Source organism: Indicator indicator, chromosome 12, assembly GCF_027791375.1.
Source record: "Indicator indicator isolate 239-I01 chromosome 12, UM_Iind_1.1, whole genome shotgun sequence".
Classification (NCBI taxonomy): Eukaryota; Metazoa; Chordata; class Aves; order Piciformes; family Indicatoridae; genus Indicator; species Indicator indicator.
The window spans coordinates 8,358,033-8,379,464 of record NC_072021.1 but is presented as its reverse complement, the minus strand read 5'-3'; the positions used below and the strand labels follow the sequence as shown (position 1 = coordinate 8,379,464).

Genomic DNA, 21,432 nt, shown 5'->3' with positions numbered 1-21,432 from the left:
AAACTCAAGAATGTATTTGCCAACTTTCCACACAGAGAGATCTAACCACAACAACTGTGTCTTTTATTGTTCTTTCTAGGCATTATTTCATCAATATGAATGCAGTTCTGGGTTTGCTTTGGGGTTTGGGATCTTTTGGTCATTTTATTTGTTTGTTTGGTTTTTTTTACAAACCACCCAAACCCATGGTAAATTCTTGTATGAACCAATGTGTGCTTACAGACCTGGTCTAATGCTAGTAAATATTGGAGTATGTTTTGTGAAGTGTTGCTGAAAACAAAGCACTAAAATTACGTTTCATGAAACCTGCGAAAGCACATAAAATACAGCTTAGATTACTAATTTCAGCTGTACAAAGAAATGTTCTCTTCTCTGCTTCTGTCCTGGTTTAAGGATGGACAGATCCTCTATTGCCCTGAGAGGGACCAACCTTGCCTTGAATACCCCCACAAAGGAGACAGCCACAGCCTCCCTGGGTAGCCTATTCCAGAGTCTCACCATCCTCCTACTGAAGAACTTCTTCAGATCCAGTCTAACCCTGTTCTCCCTCAGCTTTGAACCATTCTCCCTTATCCTGTTGCTCTTATGAGGTATGTTCATAGGATCTTTTTGTACTTGGATCTTTTATTTATTTGTTTGTTTATTATTTGATCCAATTATTTTTTTAAAATCTCAAGGACCAGATGTTTGTACTGTTTGAGAGATCACAGCCTAACACTTTCCTACTATTAACACTCTCCTGTAGAACACACCTATTTTACACATGCCTGTAAAATACCAGGAGCAGTTAGTAATGCCTTGGTATTTTGACTAAGTCCACTATTGCTTTCCCAAAGTAGATACTGCCAGTTTTACACAAGGATCAAAACACAACCTTTCCCCAAATAAATTCTATGCATGCAGGCATTTCCATAAGCACTCCGCTCTGGTTTTCCACATGAACTGTTTCCCTACACATGCCCCCAATTTATCAGCTGTATCCTCCCTAGAAGGATGAGAATAAGCTAAACCACAGCAGAATTGGCCTAATCTTGAGCATACAACAACTCTGCAAACTTTTTGGTGCTACAGCTTTCCAAATCCTCATAGCAAATAAAATCAGGGGAACAGAGTAAGCCAAATTCATGACTTCTCGACCCCTAGCATAAATGCTGCTTTCCCAAGCTGAAATGGACTCTAGTGGTTATGATTTTAATTGCTTTCCCCTTCTCAAAATAACTTTTCAGATGCCCCAGCTGAACCTTTTGGCAGGTGGTATGGAATACAACAGTTGGTCAATAATAACAGTAAGATCACAACCAACCTCGGATGACCACAAGCATGTAACAGGAAACATAGCTTTAATGCTTTTCTCTCTGAAATCCCTTTAGTCTGGGTCAGGCTGTTTGTATGTGTGTAAGCAACAGCTCACATTGAACCTGTTACTGCATGCTGCTGAACAGACAGAACCTGGAGACCCACTGTCAGGAACTGAGATCTCTTCATTCACAGCTCATCTGAGATCTACAAAAAGCTAAACAAGCCAGGAAAGTGGCATTTTAAAACTACACATTATGCAATGATGAAGAAATATTCCAGCTCCTTTTTGCTGGCCCTTACTGGATCTGTGTGCAGATCTAGCCCTTACTAGATGTGATTTCTGCTTCCAGGTACAGAGGTGACAAACCTTTGTGTGCTAGATTGTGCTAGACTAATTCAAAGGATCGATGCAGTGAAGCAAAAGTACAAATACAGCAGCTGATTTTCCTCTGTTTTGAGCTAATGTTGGATAATGTTGGTCCTTCTTGAACTGAGTGAACCCAGAACTGGGCACAATATTCCAGATGTGGCCTCAGCAGGGCAGAGCAGAGGGGCAGAAGAACCTCTCTTGACCTACTAACCACAGCCCTTCTAATCCACCCAAGGATGCCATTGGCCTTCTTGGCCACAAGGGCACATTGCTGGCTTGTGGGCATCCTTCTGTCCATCAGGACCCCCAGATCCCTCTCCACAGAGTTGCTCTCCAACAGGTCAGTCCTCAACATATCCTGGTCCCTGGGGTTGATCTTCCCCAGACGCAAGACTCTACCCTTGTCCTTGCTGGATTTCATTCAGTTTCTCCCCACCCAAGTGTCCATGAAGACTACAATTGGGTAGCTCAACCAACTTCATGAGGCACCAAAAACATAATGAAGAAAACTCCACAGTTTCATTTTCTGCTTGGAGCTAAGAAAATAAAGCAGGGACACTACACAGATCCAAACACACAGACAGACAACCAAGCAGCTCTCCACACTGCCCATTTGGGAAGCAGCAAACCCTATCATCTGTAGTTAGTTTGAGTCCACTTTAGTAAATATAGCTGTTTATGTTTATGAGCTACAATGTGTGAAGAATACAATACATGGATTTAAAATATTATTTTTAGAAAGCAACTTTTACAATGCTTGTCATTACACAACATATCAGGCATTTTTTTATGATGCCAAGAACGTGGAGAATGAAGCATTGCAAGCTGTCAGAAGAATAAAGTGCATCAAAAGAGAGCCTGAACCAACACATCCCAAAGAACTGCATTCCACTGGACTTTTCTTCAATAAACATACACACACACATCCACAGCCAGTGTAAAACTGGGAATCAGAAACATTTCAGATTGGCTTTGCAGCTGGATTTGCCAACTTGCAAGTTTCTTCCTGTTCCTTGAAATTTGTTAGACACAAAGATTAAATCCTAGAATCACAGAATGGCTCAGGTTGGCAGGGACCTCACAGATCATTTCCTCCAACCTCCCCACCAAGGGCAGGGACACCTCTCAACTAGACTCAGATGCTCAAGGCCTCATCCAGCCTCGCTTTCAACACCCCCACAAAGGAGGCAGCCACAACCTCCCTGGGTAGCCTGTTCCAGAGTCTCACCACCCTCAGACTGAAGAACTTCTTCCTAAGCTCCAGTCTAAGCCTGCTCTCCCTCAGCTACAAACCATTCCCCCTTGTCCTGTCTCTAGACACCCTTATGGAAAGTCCCTCTGCAGCCTTCCTGTAGGATTCCTTTAGGTACTGGAAGTCAGCTCTAAGGTCCCCCCAGAGTCTTCTCTTCTCCAGGCTGACCAGCCCCAGCTCCCTCAGCCTATCCTCACAGCAGAGGTGCTCCAGCCCTTGAATCACTTTTATGGCTTCCTCTGGACTCACCCAAACAGCTCTGTCCTTCTGATGGGGACACCATAGTTAAAAACCCTTGGTTATCAAGAGGAGTTCAAATCTGTTATTTCCCTGTCCTGCAAGGACAGGAAGCATCTCTGAATAGATGTTCTTAAGTTCTATTCACATCACCTCTTTATTTTTTATTGCTGGAGAAGACACACTGTCATGCCAGAAAAATGAAATATCTGTGATTGATGCCAGTCACTGAACTCAACGGAGATACCTGCTATCAGCTCTGCATTTTACTATTCTCAGCATGCATTGGTGTTAGCCATTACCATACCTGTGTTAGCCACTGCCTTCTCACAGCAAACCCAAACCCTAACAACCAAAAGCATCAGAGGGAAAATATTCTGAGCCTGAGGAGTGCTACATTTATCTTTGTCTCCTACAACTCCTTTATATTGCTGAGGAAGGGAAAAAAAAAGAAAAAGAAAGAACAGCTTCTGAAATGCAACAAACCTACTGTATTTAACTTCTTCAGCGTTCTATTACTGCAGCAGCATCATCAGGTTTCACAGCAATATTAGGAGATAAAGCACTGTGCACAGGAAGAGCTTAAATATCAGAAACATTCAGTGTGACTTGACGGTACTTAAGGTGGGTGACCACTAAGCCATGGCAGAAAATCAGTGATGGCAAGCAGCCACACTCAGTTAAACAATGCAGCTGTTGCTGGTTGGGATAAGAAGGAAGCTTTGAATATTATCCCATGGTGCTATCTGCTCAAATAAGATGTAATCATTCTGTACATTTCTGATAGCCCCTGTCGTTAAATAACTGAAAATCAAAGCAGGAACATTCAGTGGAGAATGAAGACATTGGCAAAGAGTTTTGCAAAAGAAAGAAACCTCCTATCCAAAAAGTAGTTTAAGAACTGTGGTATGAATTTGTCATAGATACAACCGTGTGAGAGACATCAGAAAACCCACAACTATTTCTGGAATGAGCTGCAATCTGTAGACAGAAGTTAACAAATACCTCATTACAAATGGCCTATGGCTTTCCCACTAACAGAAGCACACAACTTGCATTATTCACAACATCAGATCCTGTAATAATTAAAAATACTACAAAGCAACAAAGTTTGCTTTATGTATTACTGGAAAATACTTACCCATAAACAAAAAATGGTTGAAACCAAATGGTATTTACTCCCAAAGAGTTGAGAAGAAAACTATTCTAGAGTAATACATTGTTAAAGGCTTACCTGAACTAATTCAGAATAAGATTTTTATCTCAGCCAAGACTCTTGGATGTTAATTTTCATTATATGGGAAAGAAAAAGTCTTATATAACGAGGCAGAAAAAGATAGATAAGTAACCCTGATATGTGGATTCCACCACATGTTTGAGAATCAGCAAAGGAAACTCTGAGAGAAAACTGTGAGGAGTTTGTGTAAAGTAACTAGACATTACTTCAGTAACTTGTATAGGGGGAACCACTGCAACTCTTAAACTGGCATTAATTCCTAAAGACCAACTGATTATTTTCTTCCACTTCCACAGAGATCCAAACACCTCTCCTTGCTCTCCCCAATATTTTACAGTAACAAGGGAAAATATAGAGATCCTTGGTTAGGCAAAAAGAATGATTAAAGGGAGGTAATTGGAAAGAAGAATCACACAAGCTTCAATAATGGTGCTTTAACAAGGTAAGGCACAGAACACAACTCAGACAAAAGTGACTCTAGCTGGCAGATTCCCTTTTAGCTTCCACTTTTACAGCTTATCTGAAAAATTTTTCATTGCATTCAAGTTGCTTCCTGTGTAAACTGTGAAAGGTGTCCTGGGATTTTAAAATGGGATTTCATGTATTTTTAATTTGTCCCTGGGCCTCTTTTGCTTACCTTTTTAAATCATTGCAGTATGTTTAATAATGTTAATGCTGAATCCCAGAATTGTATTAAAATTCTTAGTTCAGTGACAGATTCTGCACTGTGTTTCCAAAGCCTGATGGCAGATGAAGCTGATCCAAGCCCAGGCTACTGCAACGTTACCTTTTCCCTAGGGCTAATCCTTGTATGCCTACACAATAAATAGGCTTAGGACAACAACCTGACTGAAAAAAATTGCCCAATGCCTCCCAGATTTTTTGAGTTCCTTCAGCTTGCTACTCACAGAGCTGGAGATCTGAACTACTTATTTTCTTGTCTTGAGACAAGAACTACTTGTCATTTTCTTCTCTACTCAGTCACCATAAACATGTTACAGACATCAACACTGAATCTCCAAGAGCTCCATGCCAATAAACCTCACAGCAAATACTAATTAACTGTCTTAAAACACTATTTGAGACAGCAAGAAGTATCAGAAGACTAAGGAGAATGAGTTCAGGCTCTCACGTATCAGCTTAGCCTTGCCTTTGCAGAAGGTACAGCAGCTCAGATCACCCACAGCTGAGAAACTTTTCCACAGAAGCAAATGCAGAAAGCAATGCCCTTGGGGAAGTTCTACTTTACAACTGCTATTTACTTCTGACCTTAAGCTGTCAGATGATGGAATCTATATTAAATAGTGAATGAAACGGAGCACATGGCACAACAAATGATATAAAATAGGGTATTGGACACTTTGTACACTCCTTTTCTGAAGGAATGCTTCTTCACACCTGTCTCCTAAGTTCACAGCTGAACTGTCTGATCTGAGAACTTCATGACCTGAACCCACAGGCCAGTTTGAAGGGAGTCTGAAAATCTACTCCCAGTTTAGTTCTAAATCACACCCAGATGTTGACATGAACTACACCTGAATAATGAAACAATCACAACCACACTGTAAACTCCATAGTTTTACCAGAACAACTACATGCTATTGTCCCAAGCACTGACATCTTCACTCTACCATGACTCCTTCACTGCTAAGCCAATGGACTAGAGTGAGGCAAACAGCCCAAAGTCTTGCACACAGAGCATGAGCTCATCCCCGTATTTGCCCACTGAAGTGTGTGTGTAAGCCAGTCACAGCCTGCTAGGAGTTTAACTGGAACCAGTACATGAGGCCAGGGGAGGCTGCTGCATTTCCCTGCACTGCTGAAGAACTGGCACCTCCAGAAGGGGAAGCCCAAGCTCAGAGTGGTTCTCCTCACTCTGCCTCACCTCTGAAGTCCCTCCTGAACACATAGGCAAGTTCCCATCATCTTCCAGCTCAAACTTGAAGGAAGCAGAGAACTCTATGGCACTGCTCTTTGAAATGTGCTTGTCCCTGGAGCATAACTACTGGACACACAACAGCGTGACTCGATTCTGTGAATCTCCATAAAATTCATTTCACTCCTTGTCAGGAAGGGCTGGGACGCTGCTGGGGGAAGAACACATTTGTGCAAACACCTCAGCCAAGTCAGCAGCGAACTTTGCAGATAGAATGAATTTTAAGTTCTCAAAATAAAACTGAAAGTAAGAACAACTGATTGAGGAGGGATGTTGTATTTAACATTACAGTGCATACATTGCTTCAGAGCGAGCAGGAGACTTCAAAAACTGCCTTTAACAATTGTACAGAGCCCATCTTTGCTTGGTTTGAATGAGTTCGTTATTCCCTTGAATGTATTCTTTACTGACATCTACTTGATGGGCTTTTTTCCTGCCATCTTTAATAAAGTTTCCAAAAGAGCTGCCTTGATTAATAACAACTGGGCCCTTAAAGGACACAACAATGGCAGTGCGCTCTGAGAGGGATCTGTCTATAAAGAAGATTTCAATTTGCACACAAAAAAATTAAAAATCAGTGCAAGATTCGGTAAATGAAAATATTGATTTGGTATGTGCATTGAGCACACAGGGATTAAGCTGAGGAATTAAAGACAAAAATAAAGCTATAAAATGCTGTTCTTATGATGATATTTAGTTTATTGTTGCTATCACATTATAAGAAAATGCATTTCAAATATACTCCAACCTCAGCAGTTCTAGGATTCTATAATTCTATATTCAGGCAAATTAGTTCTGCCTCACTGCATATTCCCTTACGACTCACAATTAAAGACATTTCAAGTAAAAATAAGGTTGAGAGTTAAAGCTGAACATATTTCAAGTTGAACTCCAGCTATAAATTTAGCTTTGAATAGCTTTTGGTATTAGATAATTAAGAAGATACATTTCTGAAACTACATGGGCAGCTCCAGCTGTTATTGCACAATTAGTTTCCACTGAGGCTTTTAAATTAATAACTGCTGGGATGGCCTCAGACATGCCAATGTTAATTAGGAGTGGTGTTTCCATGTAATATTATCCCTTATATGTGAATATTTTACTGGGTGATAGGTCTAAGCAGGCTTTTTTTCCTCCTCTCCACTAAAGATAGAAGAAGAGAGAAATGTAAAGCAGTACAAGACTTTACTTCCAAGCCCTGTTCCAGAGAGAGGTACAGGATTCTTAGGGAAGATAACTTCCCTCCAGTCCTCATGCTAAAAAAGCAGGAGTTCAAGTACAACAGCAAGGGGCATCAGTAAGAACTCGCTATGTAATATGAATACTTTGATTTAAACAGCAAGTCAACAAGTAATAAAGCTCAAGACTGCTAGATGCAAAACATACATGAAGATTGCATATCCAAATTCAAGGTACAGAGACTCCTGTTTTTTTTTCCTTACTAGCGGAGGAAAGGACCTGAAAACGGTGCTGGTGTAACCTCATTTCACAACTTCTATGCAAGAAAAGAATACTTCTCCTTGAAATACTATGAAATTTTTTTCCCCTAAAAGTTATTTTTTCTACATAGCATTACATCTGCATTGGATCCATTACAAAACTAAAGCAAAACTCAGAGATTTGATGATGCACTGTAACTTTGAGTTCTTTAATTCCCAACAGTGCACATGCACATTTTAATAAGCTGCTCACATTTCGATTCCAATCCATGGATGCCTACATCTCTGCACTGATGATCCTTGTGGCCAGAACCCAATGCAGTATTAGAGTTGGGGTCTCAGCAGAGCAGAGCCAAGGGGCAGAATCCTCTCTCTTGCCCTGCTGGCCACACTCTTCTGGATGCAGCCCAGCACACAGCTGCCGTCTGGGCTGCATGAGGACACTGCTGGCTCCTGGGGAGCTGCTCAGCAACCAACACCCCCAAGTCTCTTTCTTCAGGGTTTTTCTCAACCCACTCTGCACCCAGCCTGGATTTGTGCTTGGGGCTGGACTGACCCAGATGCAGGACCCTGCACTTAGAGTTTTCGAACCTGATGAAGTTGGCACTGGCCCACTTCTCAAGCCTATTGATATGGGTTCCATACTCCGGGAAACATTTAGTGTCTGAATACTAAACTTCAGTGCAAAAAAAAGAAAAGGTGTTTTTTTATTTTTAACTGTTCATTGGTTTGAAAAGGAAAACACTAAGAATGAACCCTTTTGCTCAGACTACAGCTATAGAAAACCCTGACTTTTTCTAACAATAATTTAAATGTATCAGTATTTTAATATAAACATGTCCCACAGCCATTTAATACTCAACAAAAAACTATTTGGGAAGAGAAGATGCTTATAGATGTGGGTGCTATTGAAGACTTCTGAAAAGCATTTGGTTTTCCAAACCACATAGGAAAGAAAAAACAGATTTGCACACAGACTGCTGGCTATGTGCTCCTTGCATAAACTCCTGCCATCATTCTTTCCTTCCTCTCACTCCAGCACTATCAGCACAGACACAAATTTGATCATGACTCCTTTTTTTGCTTTCACTGAAGGACTGTTGTTAACCAGTTCTGGGCATTACACAGTTATCACAAGCATGTTTTACATGATGGGGTTTAAACCAAAGATAGACAGCAGATATTCCATAAGAAAAAGAACATTGTTTTGTTATTTACAAACATTTGAAAGTCAAAAACTTAGAAAACAGTAACCTACAAATATTAAAAGCATAGCAGATCATATATATATTTATAATAAAAAAAATACTTGCATTGATGAAAACTAAGAAAATAAATCATGTACAGCTACCTTTTCTTGACTAAACTTTTTACATGTAAACTTCTTGGGGGAAGGGAAGTGGGGGAGATGTGTAAGTGTTTAAAGAATTTCCATTTCCATTCACAAATTGAAAGCAGCCTATGGACAGCTTTGTGCTTTGATCTATGAAAGATCTACACATGAAAATGACCATGGAACATCCAGACCTGGACTGTTCAGCTTTGATGTATGACATGAATGAAATCCTTGGGTTTCAGAAATGATGACTGCAGAGTATAGACAACAATTAGATTCTTTATTGGCCAAGCTGAGGACAGCTTGTCATCCTGGTCACCTCAACTTTCAGAGCTTGATAGTTTAGCCACATTTATTCTGGACTACATAAGCAGCAAGGCCCTTTCACAACAGTCTCCAAACCGCCTGCATTCTCCCTGCCCTTTGTCAGCCAGCCCATTTTTGCATTTTACCTCAACATTATCTCCCTTGATCTGCTCATGGATATTCCTACAATTGTATTCATGTTTCATGTCAGAATTTGCTAAAAAAAGCCCTATTGGGGATGCCTGGCAATTATCTACATAATCAAGCAAGCACTTGGCACAGTATTTGGTATAATATGGCCTTCATCCTAAAGCAGAAATAGAACTAGATGTCAGTTCAATTTCAGCTCTCTGCTGCTTCATCTCTAAGCAGTGCCATGTCCTTACTTCCTCTATTTTCAGTCAGAGAAACAGACTTGCTGGGTCTTGGAATGAAGTTTTATCAGTAAGAGAAAGGCCGCAAAGACGATCCAAGGGCTGGAGCACATCTGCTATGAGGACAGATTGAGGGAGCTGGGGTTGTTCAGCCTGGAGAAGAGAAGATTCCAGGGGGACCTTAGAGCTGCCTGCAATATCGGAAAGGAGCCTACAGGAAGGCTACAGAGGGACTTTTCATGAGGATGTCTAGAGACAGGAAAAGGGGGCATGGTTTGATGCTGAGGCAGAGCAGGGTTAGACTGGAGCTGAGGAAGAGGTTCTTCAGTCTGAGGGTGGTGAGACTCTGGAATAAGCTGCCCAGGGAGGCTGTGGATGCCTCCTCCTTGGGTGTGTTCAAGACCAGGCTGGATGAGGCCTTGAGCAGCTGAGTCTAGCTGAGAGGTGTCCCTGCCCTTGGTGGTGAGGTTGGAGGAGATGATCTCTGAGGTCTCTTCCAACCTAGGATTCCACTCTATGATTCCATTCTAGGATTCTATGATTTACCCTACTGGTACTGTCCAGTTCTGCTGGTAGCTTAGCAAAACCAGTGCTGTGCATTGTTAGAAACCACCAACATATACACTTTTATTTTTTCATGTCATATTTCCACCAACTCAAAGCGTTTAAGGATTCTAACCATGAGCTTAACTGCACTAAGCATTGTTTGTGAAGACAGGAAAGCACTGTGGCATCTAAAAACGTGACAAAATGATCTCACAGTCTGTGAGATAATTTGGCATAAAACTAGTTAAGATGACTAGAGACAAATTTAATTAGTTCCACCTCTTTAAAGCATTATAATTTATTCATGCTAATACTCTACATTCACCACTTGTGTTAAAAGAAAAAGAACTGAGGAAATTATGAAGAGAAAACTTATGAGGAGGCACAAAGAGGAAATGTGGCTTTCTGAGCTACCCCAGGAGATGCTACTGTTTGCTGCACCCATCCTCATACATGGAAAAGGATCTTTTGGCTTGGTGCCCTCAGCTGCTCTCTGTTCCTTTGACAAGTGATTATCAAACATCTCCATAATCTGCTGGGATTCCTGTTTGACTTAAATTGCTTTGAGTAGGAGGCTGGACTAGATAACTAGGGAAGTCCCTTCCAACTGAAATTACTCCATGAATTTATCCTTCCCTTGGATTTTTTGTAACAGAATCAGCCACAGAAGTGGTTTTAGCACCCTCCACTTAAAAATATGCATTCAATTTTGAGAGACTGCTGATACGAAATCTTAACTGCTGTCCTCCAACACGAACAAAGCACTGCTACAAACATCACAGCTGCTAAAAGTCTCTGTGTAGCTGGCATACAGCTAAGCTCTTCATTTTATTACACTGACACTCTAGTGTGCTTTTGTTGTTAGGTACCAAAGGATTCATAGATGAGAGAGTTTTATGAAGACCTTGAGAAAAAGAAATTCAGTTGGAATTTTTATCTTACTAGGCACCAGAGAGCCAAACAAGAGTGAACCCAGAACTGAGAAATGCAGTTTTTTGCTTCCAAAGAGCTGCTTGTTTCTTCCTGTAGTTGTACTATTTCTACATCTCTCTCCACTGTGAGTTCTCTGATCTCAAGGACTGGCTGCCTTTCACTCCAACAGGGTGTCAACACCATTTCCCTGTCTCAGCACTCTTCCTCCCTGAAACTGCTAGACCTTCCTCTCTTTTGCCAAATGTGTTTGGCCACTTCAGAAGTTCTAACATACACAGCATGATCATGCAAGCCAAGAAATGACCACAACATCTTGTTTTTCTGCAGCCTTGTGAAGTTGTCTCCAAGCAGCAGCCCCAGCCCAGTATCAAGCTTACCAGGTAGCTAAAACCCACAAAACCGGGGTTCTCTCCTTCACTGCTGGGCAGAAATTCCATTTAACTCTGACTCCTCCAGAATTCTAATTACCATAGAATCATCACTGTAGCATCACAGAATGTCTTAGCTTGGAAGGGACACCTCTCAGCCAGACGCATCCACAACCTCCCTAGGCAGCCTGTTCCAGAGCCTCCACCACCCTCAGACTGAAGAACTTCTTCCTCAGCTCCAGTATAACCCTCCTCTCCCTCAGCTTCAACCCATTCCTCCTTGTCCTGTCCCTAGACACCCTTAAGAAAAGTCCCTCTGCAGCCTTCCTGTAGGATCCCTTCAGGTATTGGAAGGCAGCTCTAAGGTCGCCCCAGAGTCTTTTCTTCTCCAGGCTGAACAATCCCAGCTTCCTCAATCTGTCCTCATAGCAGAGGTGCTCCAGCCCTCTGTTCACCAGGCTAGACAGCTGCCTCACTTCCATCCTTATCCAGTCTCTCCTTTACTCTGATCCCCATCCCTGTCCCAAGGCCTTCTGCTATCAACAAAATTCTTCTCCACAGAAGTGCCAGTTTGGTGATGGGAACCAAAAAACATGACCAGAACTCCGTAAGACAAAGGCCCCTTTGCTGGGGTTTAGGAATCCAAAATCATGGAGAAATTCCTAAAACAAATCAACTCCTGGGATTCAGTAAGGGGAAAAAACCCAAACAATTTAAAAGGAGAACTTGTCTCTTACTGTGACCAGCTAAAAATGTGTCACTGTACTTCTTTCAGGAGCACTGCATTTACTACTGTGCTGCATAGATGTCTTTTTGCTACCTGTATTAATTGTTTCAACTAAATTAGTTCAGATTCTTCTGGAGGAAGTGGCTATTTTCACACTAATTTTTACATGCCATAAGAAAACTGAAGTTACTGTGTTAATCCATTTCTGTCCAACTTCCACTAACAACTGAAAAAAGATTTCTGCCCTAAGTTTTGGGGCACATTATTTTTCCAACATTTAATCCTCAATTTAGTTCTCTCTCCAAGTTAAGCAAGTGAACTGTTTTTCCTAAGACACAGATGGAGCCACTACAGCTTACAGGCCAGAAGTGGCCCAGTTTCTGTAGTATGACTTGCAGCCACTGCAGGCTTTACCTCCTGTAAATAGTAAATAAGCACATTCATTTTTTCATGTATAAGTGTATAGGACAAATTCAAAAGCTGTTTGGAAATTCTATTTAGCCCTCAGCCATGAAAAAGCTTCTCAGCCTCTACAAGAATGGTTTCTAAATGAGAAGCAAAATTTCTTCTCATGGAACACTACAAAAGTGACATTAATTGCATGTGGTTGTAGTTCAGACCTAAACAGAAGACTGTTCAAACCAAAGCGACACCACAAATTAAGTTTGTGTCCCCACACCAAGAATAGTGTAAAGGCAGTGGGTCAGACCGTGATTTATTTGCTTGTATTCTATTAAAAGCAGCAGCAGCAGCAAATTAGAGGAGAAGAGGCTGGAAAAAGACAGAAGAAGGCATGTTGGGATTATTAGTATGCAGCAGCAGCTAATTATTTGTATTTAACAGGCTGTATGAGCTCCAGCTACACATTTCTGCTACCTAAGTCCCATCTCAAAACCACCTCTGCTATGAGGACAGGCTGAGGGAGCTGGGATTGTTCAGCTTGGAGAAGAGAAAACTCTGGGAGGTCTTAGAGCTGCCTGCCAATAGCTGAAGGGATCCTACAGGAAGGCTCCAGAGGGACTTTCCTGAGGGTGTCTAGAGACAAGACAAGGGGGAATGGTTTGAAGGTGAGGTAGAGCAGGGTTAGACGAGCTCAGGAAGAAGTTCTTGAGTAAGAGGGTAGTGAGACTCTGGAATAGGCTGCCCGGGGAGGCTGCGGGTGCCTTCTTTGTGGGGGTGTTCAAGGCCAGGCTGGATGAGGCCCTGAGCAACTGAGCCTAGTTGAGAGGTGTTCCCTGCCCATGGTGGGGAGGTTGGAGGAGATGAGATCTGAGGTCCCTTCCAACCTGAGCCATTCTAGGATTCTATAAAAACCAAGAGACCACCCACTACTGACTTAAATATTGCCTCATAAAACTCTGCAGAGTAACCTGACACTCTGTCCTGATGTAGTTTAAAAACACTACAGCCAGTGTAACTGGATGATTAAAGGAACACAGATAAGACGGAGTCATCTGACAGCTACTGAGAAATCAGAATGGTCACTGAAGCAGCTATAGGAAATCACCAAAAGTGGAGGTCATTCCTCAGAAAAGGACATGGGAAGCAAGGTCTTGTCAGACTGGCCACAATGAGGTCAGTAACAGAAGTGTCTTTGGCCCAGTGCTTTATTTCTCCATTACTCATTTGGCGTCTTGATCTCTAAAGAAAGACTGGAGCACACTGGAGTATGTACAAACCTGAAACCCAAATATGCACTGCCCAAACCTAGTTCAAAATAGTTTGGATGTAAGACCCAGAGAAATGTAATGCAAAAGGGCTTCACAACCTTTAAGCAGCTGAGTGAATTCTGAAAAGCACAGAATTTGTGCATTTCAGGTAAAGCCTTCTCTAGCTGGAGGTGTCCCTGCTGACTGCAGGGGGGTTGGACAAGATGATCTTTGAGGGTTCCTTCCACCCCAATGCAATCTGTGAAGTTGTGAATATCTGATGAGACTCTTCTCTTGCAGAGGGAGCAGAAGCAAAAAGGGCTTGTGCTAATTTAGAGAAGATCTCTTCTATGTGTGGGCACACTGAGAGTTGGATCAGGCTCTGTCACCCAAAGCCATTGCTGGTACCAGGCTGTAAGCTTTCTTCCATGAAAGCTCCATACTACATTTGAAATCATGTTAATTATTTTGTACATTTTTTTAAACTAATGAATTAAAGGAACAAGGAAAAACATTAATTTAAATATTTCCAAATGGCAATATGAAGAAAAAGACAAAAAGACTCTTACAACTTCTAAGTGATCAGAGGAGAAACAGGAGATGTTTCATGGCGTCCTAAAATTCCTGGTCTTGACAAAAAGTAAAACTTTCTGTCATTTTCTAGGCAGTAAATGTTTTACTGCTGGGAAAAGATTCTGATGTTTGTAATTTCTATTGAAGAGCACTATGAAGTAGTTAAAAATATTGCCACATCTGAAAAACAGACCAACAGGAAGTCTAAGACACTTGTTCAGCTGTATTTCTGTGACTTTTCTCACTTGGTATTATTTGCAACCCTACTTTTATGTCTGGCAACACTGCCAGCTCTCCTAAGGACAGTATATTACTTTTATCATGTTGATTACATATGTTCCCCACTTTGGCTGCCTATGGATGATGAGTGTGGTTTGCACACACTTAGTGACACAATCCAGAGCATGACAGTTTCACGGAAAATGTGTTTACTGGGAAAGAGCTCCTTAGAAGTTTGCCTTCCCTTCAGCTTTGATCTGCATGACATCAGGAATCCTACAGTTTGAATATATGTTTACCATTGCTATTATTCAAATCTATATCCTTCACCCTCTGTGGCTACTGAGCACTTTGGTAGGCACGAAAGATTCCCTTTCCTCTTAGGTGAACTTCGTAGCCGTTGCATAAAAGAAAGCCTCTTAAAATGTTCTCATCTGTGAGCTTAAGCTTTGTAATGTCTTGACATTTAAATTCTGTTATTCATCAGCACTTCACAGAAGAACTTGATTTGTCTAAATGGATTTGAAAGCCCTCAAGTGAAGAAAATCAGAAAAACCTGGGTTTGAATATCAAAAGATTGTATGCGAAAAGTATTTTTACAGGCTGCATGGACCCCATTTTTATTGATCAATTAACTCTGCTCAAAATGAATTTTTCTGAGACCATGTAGGAGAACCCAGAGCCCCCCCCAGCACTTACTGATAAATGTCTTTTCTGAGCACAGCTCTGCTGAGAGGGTTGTCAGCCTGAGGAGCCATGGAGACAGATCCAATCTTGAGAACCAAAGTGTCTTCTTTAATTGCTGGATTAGCTGCAGTTTGGAGGAGAGAAAATATGGCTTTGATTAAAAGTCACACAGCACAAACACTGAAAAACTACTTCTTAAAAACATCTAAATAACAATGTCTGCTGAAGAGTCAGTTCTGCTCAGGAGCGACCACTAATGCAAAAAACCCTGAACTGTAAAATCAATACCACTGCTCTGAGGCACAAAAGATAAAAATATTGTCATTTAATTTCCCCACAGAGTTTTATCATAGAACGGCTCAGAGCTTGTCTACTCCAACTCCCCTGCCATGGGCAGGGACACCTCTCAACTAGACTCAGATGCTCAAGGCCTCATCCAACCTGGCCTTGAACATCCCAAGGGAAGAGGCAGCCACAACCTCCCTGGGCAGCCTGTTCCAGAGTGTCACCACCCTCAGACTGAAGAACTTCTTCCTCAGCTCCAGTCTAACCCTGCTCTGCCTCAGCTTCAAACCATTTCCCTTTGAACCGTCTCTAGACACCCTCAGGAAAAGTCCCTCTGGAGCCTTCCTGTAGGCTCCTTTCAGGTATTGGAAGGCAGCTCTAAGGTCCTCCTGGAACCTTCTCTTCTCCAGGCTGAACAACCCCAGCTCCCTCAGCCTGGCCTCATAGCAGAGGAGCAACGGCCCTTGGATCATCTTTATCACACAACTAAAACCTCATCTGTGACTTCTCATTTTCTCTGATGCTTTTTTACTTCAAATTTTTGCCCCAAATGCTGTGGATCCCACAGACTTCTTAATGCTCTTGTCTGTTTCTCCAATAATTATCTGCTGAAATATCAGCACCTGAAGCACTCCCAGCCACGCAGCCTTTTTAACATGGGCCTAGGTCCTGTAGCTGCAGAACACTGCAGAGTATTCCAGTGTAACCATTCTAGTAGCATTTGGTATGGGCTGCAACACACATGAGAAGTTCAAACAGAAGGACTGAAACAAGAGAATCTGAAATCTAACACATGTACAAAGCACAAGATGTACACTGGTCAGTGAATTCCACATCAGCAACAAAATTACTCCAAGAAGAAAAATCCATCCCTTCCACTTCATCTCCATCATATTCAAATTTCAGCCATATGTACAGATTCTGAGTTTTAAATGCCCAGAAAAATAGAGATTCTTATTTCTTGTGGTAAACTAAATCTGTGAAGTTTCCTGAAAGGGAAAGACTGAGTCTGTTGCATCTCCTTCTCATCAAACAGACATACCAGGGATGTCCAAGGACAGGACAAGGGGCTAGAGGTGCAAGCTGGAGCAGAGGAGGTGCCATGGGAACAGAAGGGAAAACTTTTTCCCTGTGAGTGTGCCAGAGTCCTGGAGCAGGCTGCCCAGAGAGGTTGTGGAGTCTCCTTCTCTGGAGACATTCAAAACCCACCTGGATGTGTTCCTGTGTGACCTGCACTGGGTGATTCTGCTGTGGCAGGGGGGTTGGACTGAGTGATCTTTGGAGGTCCCTTCCAACCCCTGCCATTCTGTGATTCCTTACAAAAGCCTAAGCAAAGATTTTATCAAATAAGATCTGAAATCATAATGAAGAATGGAAGTCAGCTGTGTTTAACAAGACTAATCTGCCATAAACCCCTATTTATGATCATGTAAAAATCTGTAATTCATTATTAGCTGACTCCTGTCAGAGAGATTTTCCTTTATGTTCTCAGAGGCACAGTACCAAAACTACCTGTTTAGTTTGATCTGAACACTCCACTTCCCATGTGACTAGATAAACATTCATCTGTCTCAAACCTGCTCTGCCAAGGTGTGGTAAAAATTAGCCTCAGAAGACTGGGATCCCTGAGCACAAGTTACTCAGTCTGATTCGATGTTGCTTAACAGTAAGCAAGGAGGATGTTACAGACCATATGTCAGGAGAGACTTCAAAGTGGAGAGCCACGCTGAAGTGACAGGAATAGATCACTTCTACAAATGCAGGACGTGCATTTATTCACCAGGCTGCTTTTTCTCTTTCACTAGCAACAAATTTATCATATCCTTTCTAGTGATCCTGGATATTTTGCTCCTAGTGCAACTCCTGTTGTCCTCAAACTAGCCAGATGTGGATTTTCCTGGTCTTTAGTGCTTTATCAGGATTTTTTTGCAGTTTACAAGTTTTACTTACAGTGTTCTGCTGTGCGTTAATTCTTGTTTCTATTTGTTATCTATTGCTTTTAAGGCTTTAGTTGTCTCCATCACTAAGTAAGTGTAGAAAGTTGGCTAGATCTTGAAACACCACCTGCATCTGGGTCAGGCTAACCCCAGGCACAAATCCAGGCTGAGTGCAAAGTGGGTTGAGAGCAGCCCTGGAGAAAGAGACTTGGGGGTGTTGGTTGCTGAGAAGCTCCCCAAGAGCCAGCAGTGCCCTCATACAGCCCAAAACGCAACTGTGTGCTGGGCTGCAGCCAGAGGAGTGTGGCCAGCAGGGCAAGAGAGGATTCTGCTCCTCGACTCTGCTCTGCTGAGACCTCACCTCCAATCCTGCCTCCAGCTCTGATGTCCCCAGCATGAGAGGGATACAGAGCTGTTGGGAGTGAATAAAGTATTATGGGGGCAAATATCTGCAATATATCACACTTTTCTGACCTAACATACCTGTAATGTGGGTCATATTCCACTCTACCTCCTTACTATTGCTTCTAATTCCTATTGTTCTTGAAGGCAATAAGCAAGAGAAAAGTGATTTAGCAGACATTCAGAAACAGATGAGAGTTTGGAAAAATCAGAGGTGAAAGAAGAAATGAAAGCAGAATATTGCTGATTTTCTTAGGATATTTCAGAAGTTAGCTGGCTTTCTTACTAATTTAGCAAAGCTGCATTTATCATCATTCTTTCAAAGCATGCAGATTTTTCCTTCCAACATCCATGCTTACCCACAGTAATTTTGTTTTTTTCATGCATTTACGAGCAAAGGATCATTTTGAATAATTTCTTTTTAATACAGCCACAGAGCTACAAAAGCATAGTTAAAAAAGATTTCCTTGATAGTACACCCTGGAACTCCTTTCCAACTAGAATCATCATTCTTTCTTGCCAAAACAGGCAGTCTAATTTTATCTTCCTATGTTTTCAGTAGTCCCAGTTGGAGAACTGTAGAGGATGTTGGCAAAACAAAAGCTCTGTGTCAATTCCCACAGTTTGCACTCCTTGCAGTTAGGTTATGAGAACGATCTAGGATGAGATTGTGTGCTGTTGCATTGAATGGTAAACCCCCTACCCCTATAGGACTGATGTCAATATCTCATGGTAGCATAAACCAAGCTTTTCCTTTTCCTTTTTTTCATCTCTAGAAGAACTGTTGGCAATGGCAGTGATCGTGTTCCTGACACCTGTCACCAGGTGTAAGGCCAATGGCATCCTGGGCTGCACTGATAATCATGTCCAGCTTTGCTCTTGTGAGACCCCACCTGGAGTACAGTGCCCAGCTCTGGAGTTCTCAATGCAAGAAAGACATAGACCTGATGGAGAGGGTCCACGGGAGGGCCACAGAAGCAATCAGAGGGCTGGAACACTTCTCCTATGAAGATGGAGAAGAAAACGATCCAGGAAGACCTCAGAGCACCCTTCCAGTACTTGAAAGGATCCTACAAGAGAGCTGGGGAGGGACTGTTTCCAAAGGTCTCCAGTGACAGGAAGAGAAGCAGTGCTTTTAAACTAGAGCAGGGTAGAATTAGACTGGACATCAAGAAGAAATTCTTTACTATGAAGGTAGTGGAAGACTGGAACAGGTTTCCCAGGGAGTTGGTTGAGGCCCCATCCCTGGAGACATTCAAGGTCAGGCTTGAGCACCCTGATCTAGATGAGGATGTTCCTGTTCACTGCAAGAGGGCTGGATTAGATAGCCTCTAGATGTTCCTTCCAACCCAATGCATTCTATGATTCTATGATTGTAACAGGGAAGTAAATACATTTTATGTATGAAAATGAAATAATTTCTTAACAAAAAAAGTATTATCTATCAATCAGATGGCTACTGCCTGTTGTTTGAAAGAACATCTGACTCTAGCCACACTTCCAGAAATACCTGAAAGCCTCTTACATAAGAGAGTCTGAAAAGCTTCAACTTACTATATAAATGATAAATGTATCCTCTCTGTTGGGCACCAGTCACAAGGTAAGCTGAATAAAATTCATCTCCCTGCTTTACTACTGCATGGGTGCCCGTTCCACAAGAACTAAGGCTCCCTGCTTATGCCTCATTGCTGCAACAGGCATCCATGGAAGACTGAACTGGTATCAGCATAATGAGAGTTAGCACAGAAATCACCACGCCAGAATGGGGTTAAGTTCTATTTCCACCATTTTTGAGCACTTTTTGTTAGATTCATATTTTAAATGCAAGCTTAAAAGAAGCTTTCAGCAAATCTGCAGAGAAGTGGCATGAGAACTGTGTTTCCTAACTGACGTTTACAACTGAAGGCACTAGCAGCAGTCAATGATTTAACTAAGTTAGAGCATTTATCTGCAACAGAGAACAGCAAAAAAGACTCTAGCATAAGATACTGTACCCTCTGCAGGGTGATGACCTTCCTCATTTTTGGGGAAGAAGACTCTTATGACACCAGTGTTGACATAAATCAGAGGCAAGTTGCGGGAAGTTAGAGCATGAGTCCTCATGGGCTGGCCTGGTGACTTTCTTTTCTCCTTTGGACTCCTCGGCAGCCTGGCTTGAAAAATGCTTGCTATTGCATTGAGCAGGGGAAAACAGAGGACAACATCAAAAGCCTGAGCAGAGAGAAGGATCTCATGAAGAAAATGAGGAGAACCATCAGTGTGACCTTCGGACAGCTTATGGAATGTCCTTCGTTCATTCCTTGAGATCAGCTTGTGCCGGACGTTCTTTGTCACCGCTTTGGTGTAAGTGAGAGAAAGGAACCCATGTTGTTGGTGTGAGCCATCCAGAAGTTTTGCAGTTGTCTGTTTCAAGGGAGAAAAATTTTTTTTAAAATTCCTCTATCTACAAAAAACCAAGACTGACAACTCCTATAAAAAGAGAGGGAACCAGCACAGCTAATACAATCAACGAGATAGAATAACCAATAGCACAATCAAGTATAATCAGTAAGACATAATCCATATTCAGTACCAAAAAAATAGAATTGATGACAAGAAACTAAAGCCATTAGAGGTTTTGGGGTTTAATTCCAACTGGCATTTCTTACTGGATGTTGTTGTAGTAAAAGGTTTGAAGCAAGGTTCTTACCGAGGGAAAGAAGCCTGAGAAGTTACTGAAAGGGTCCTGCTTGCTGACGGGTCGAACCAGCAAGGTGCGTCTGTTCAGCTTGTCAGTGCAGGAAAGGAAGACACCTCCACACTGCCCCAGAGACCAGCAGTCTCCTCCAAGGCTTGAGCCAGTGCAGGAGGCGAGGCATGGCAGAGGGGAAGACCAAAAGCAAACAAATTAAAAATGGCTCTAAGCAAAAAAAAAGTTACATTAAACGTGTTCTGGATGTGTGTACATCCAACCTGACCTCCATGACGCCCAGGGAAGAGGCAGCCACAACCTCCCTGGACAGCCTACTGCAGAGTCTCACCACCCTCCTGCTGAAGAGCTTCTTCCTAAGCTCCAGTCTAAGCCTGCTTTCCCTCAGCTTCAAACCATTCCTCCTTGTCCTACCTCTAGACATCCTCATGAAAAGTCCCTCTGCAGCCTTTCTATAGGATCCCTTCAGGTATTTGGAGGCAGCTTTAAGGTCCCCCCAGAGTCTTCTCTGCTCCAGGCTGAACAACCCCAGCTCCCTCAGTCTGTCCTCATCGCAAAGGTGCTCCAGCTCTTGGATCATCTTTGTGCCCTCTTCTGGACTTGCTCCCACAGCTCTGTGTCCTTTCCTGGG

At 42.3% G+C, this 21,432-nt stretch overlaps 1 protein-coding gene across 2 annotated transcripts in view; it reads right to left on the bottom strand.

Annotated features, from left to right (window-relative positions):
- Positions 1-21,432, bottom strand: part of VPS13B (vacuolar protein sorting 13 homolog B) — a 316,612-nt gene that overhangs the window by 129,891 nt on the left and 165,289 nt on the right. For both annotated transcript variants that reach the window (XM_054385615.1, XM_054385616.1), the window contains exons 27-29: positions 20,802-20,943; positions 20,107-20,515; positions 15,501-15,612 (exon numbers count right to left, since the gene is read on the bottom strand). In XM_054385615.1, coding sequence (XP_054241590.1) covers positions 15,501-15,612; positions 20,107-20,515; positions 20,802-20,943 — 663 coding nt within the window. The remainder of the gene's footprint in view (positions 1-15,500; positions 15,613-20,106; positions 20,516-20,801; positions 20,944-21,432) is intronic.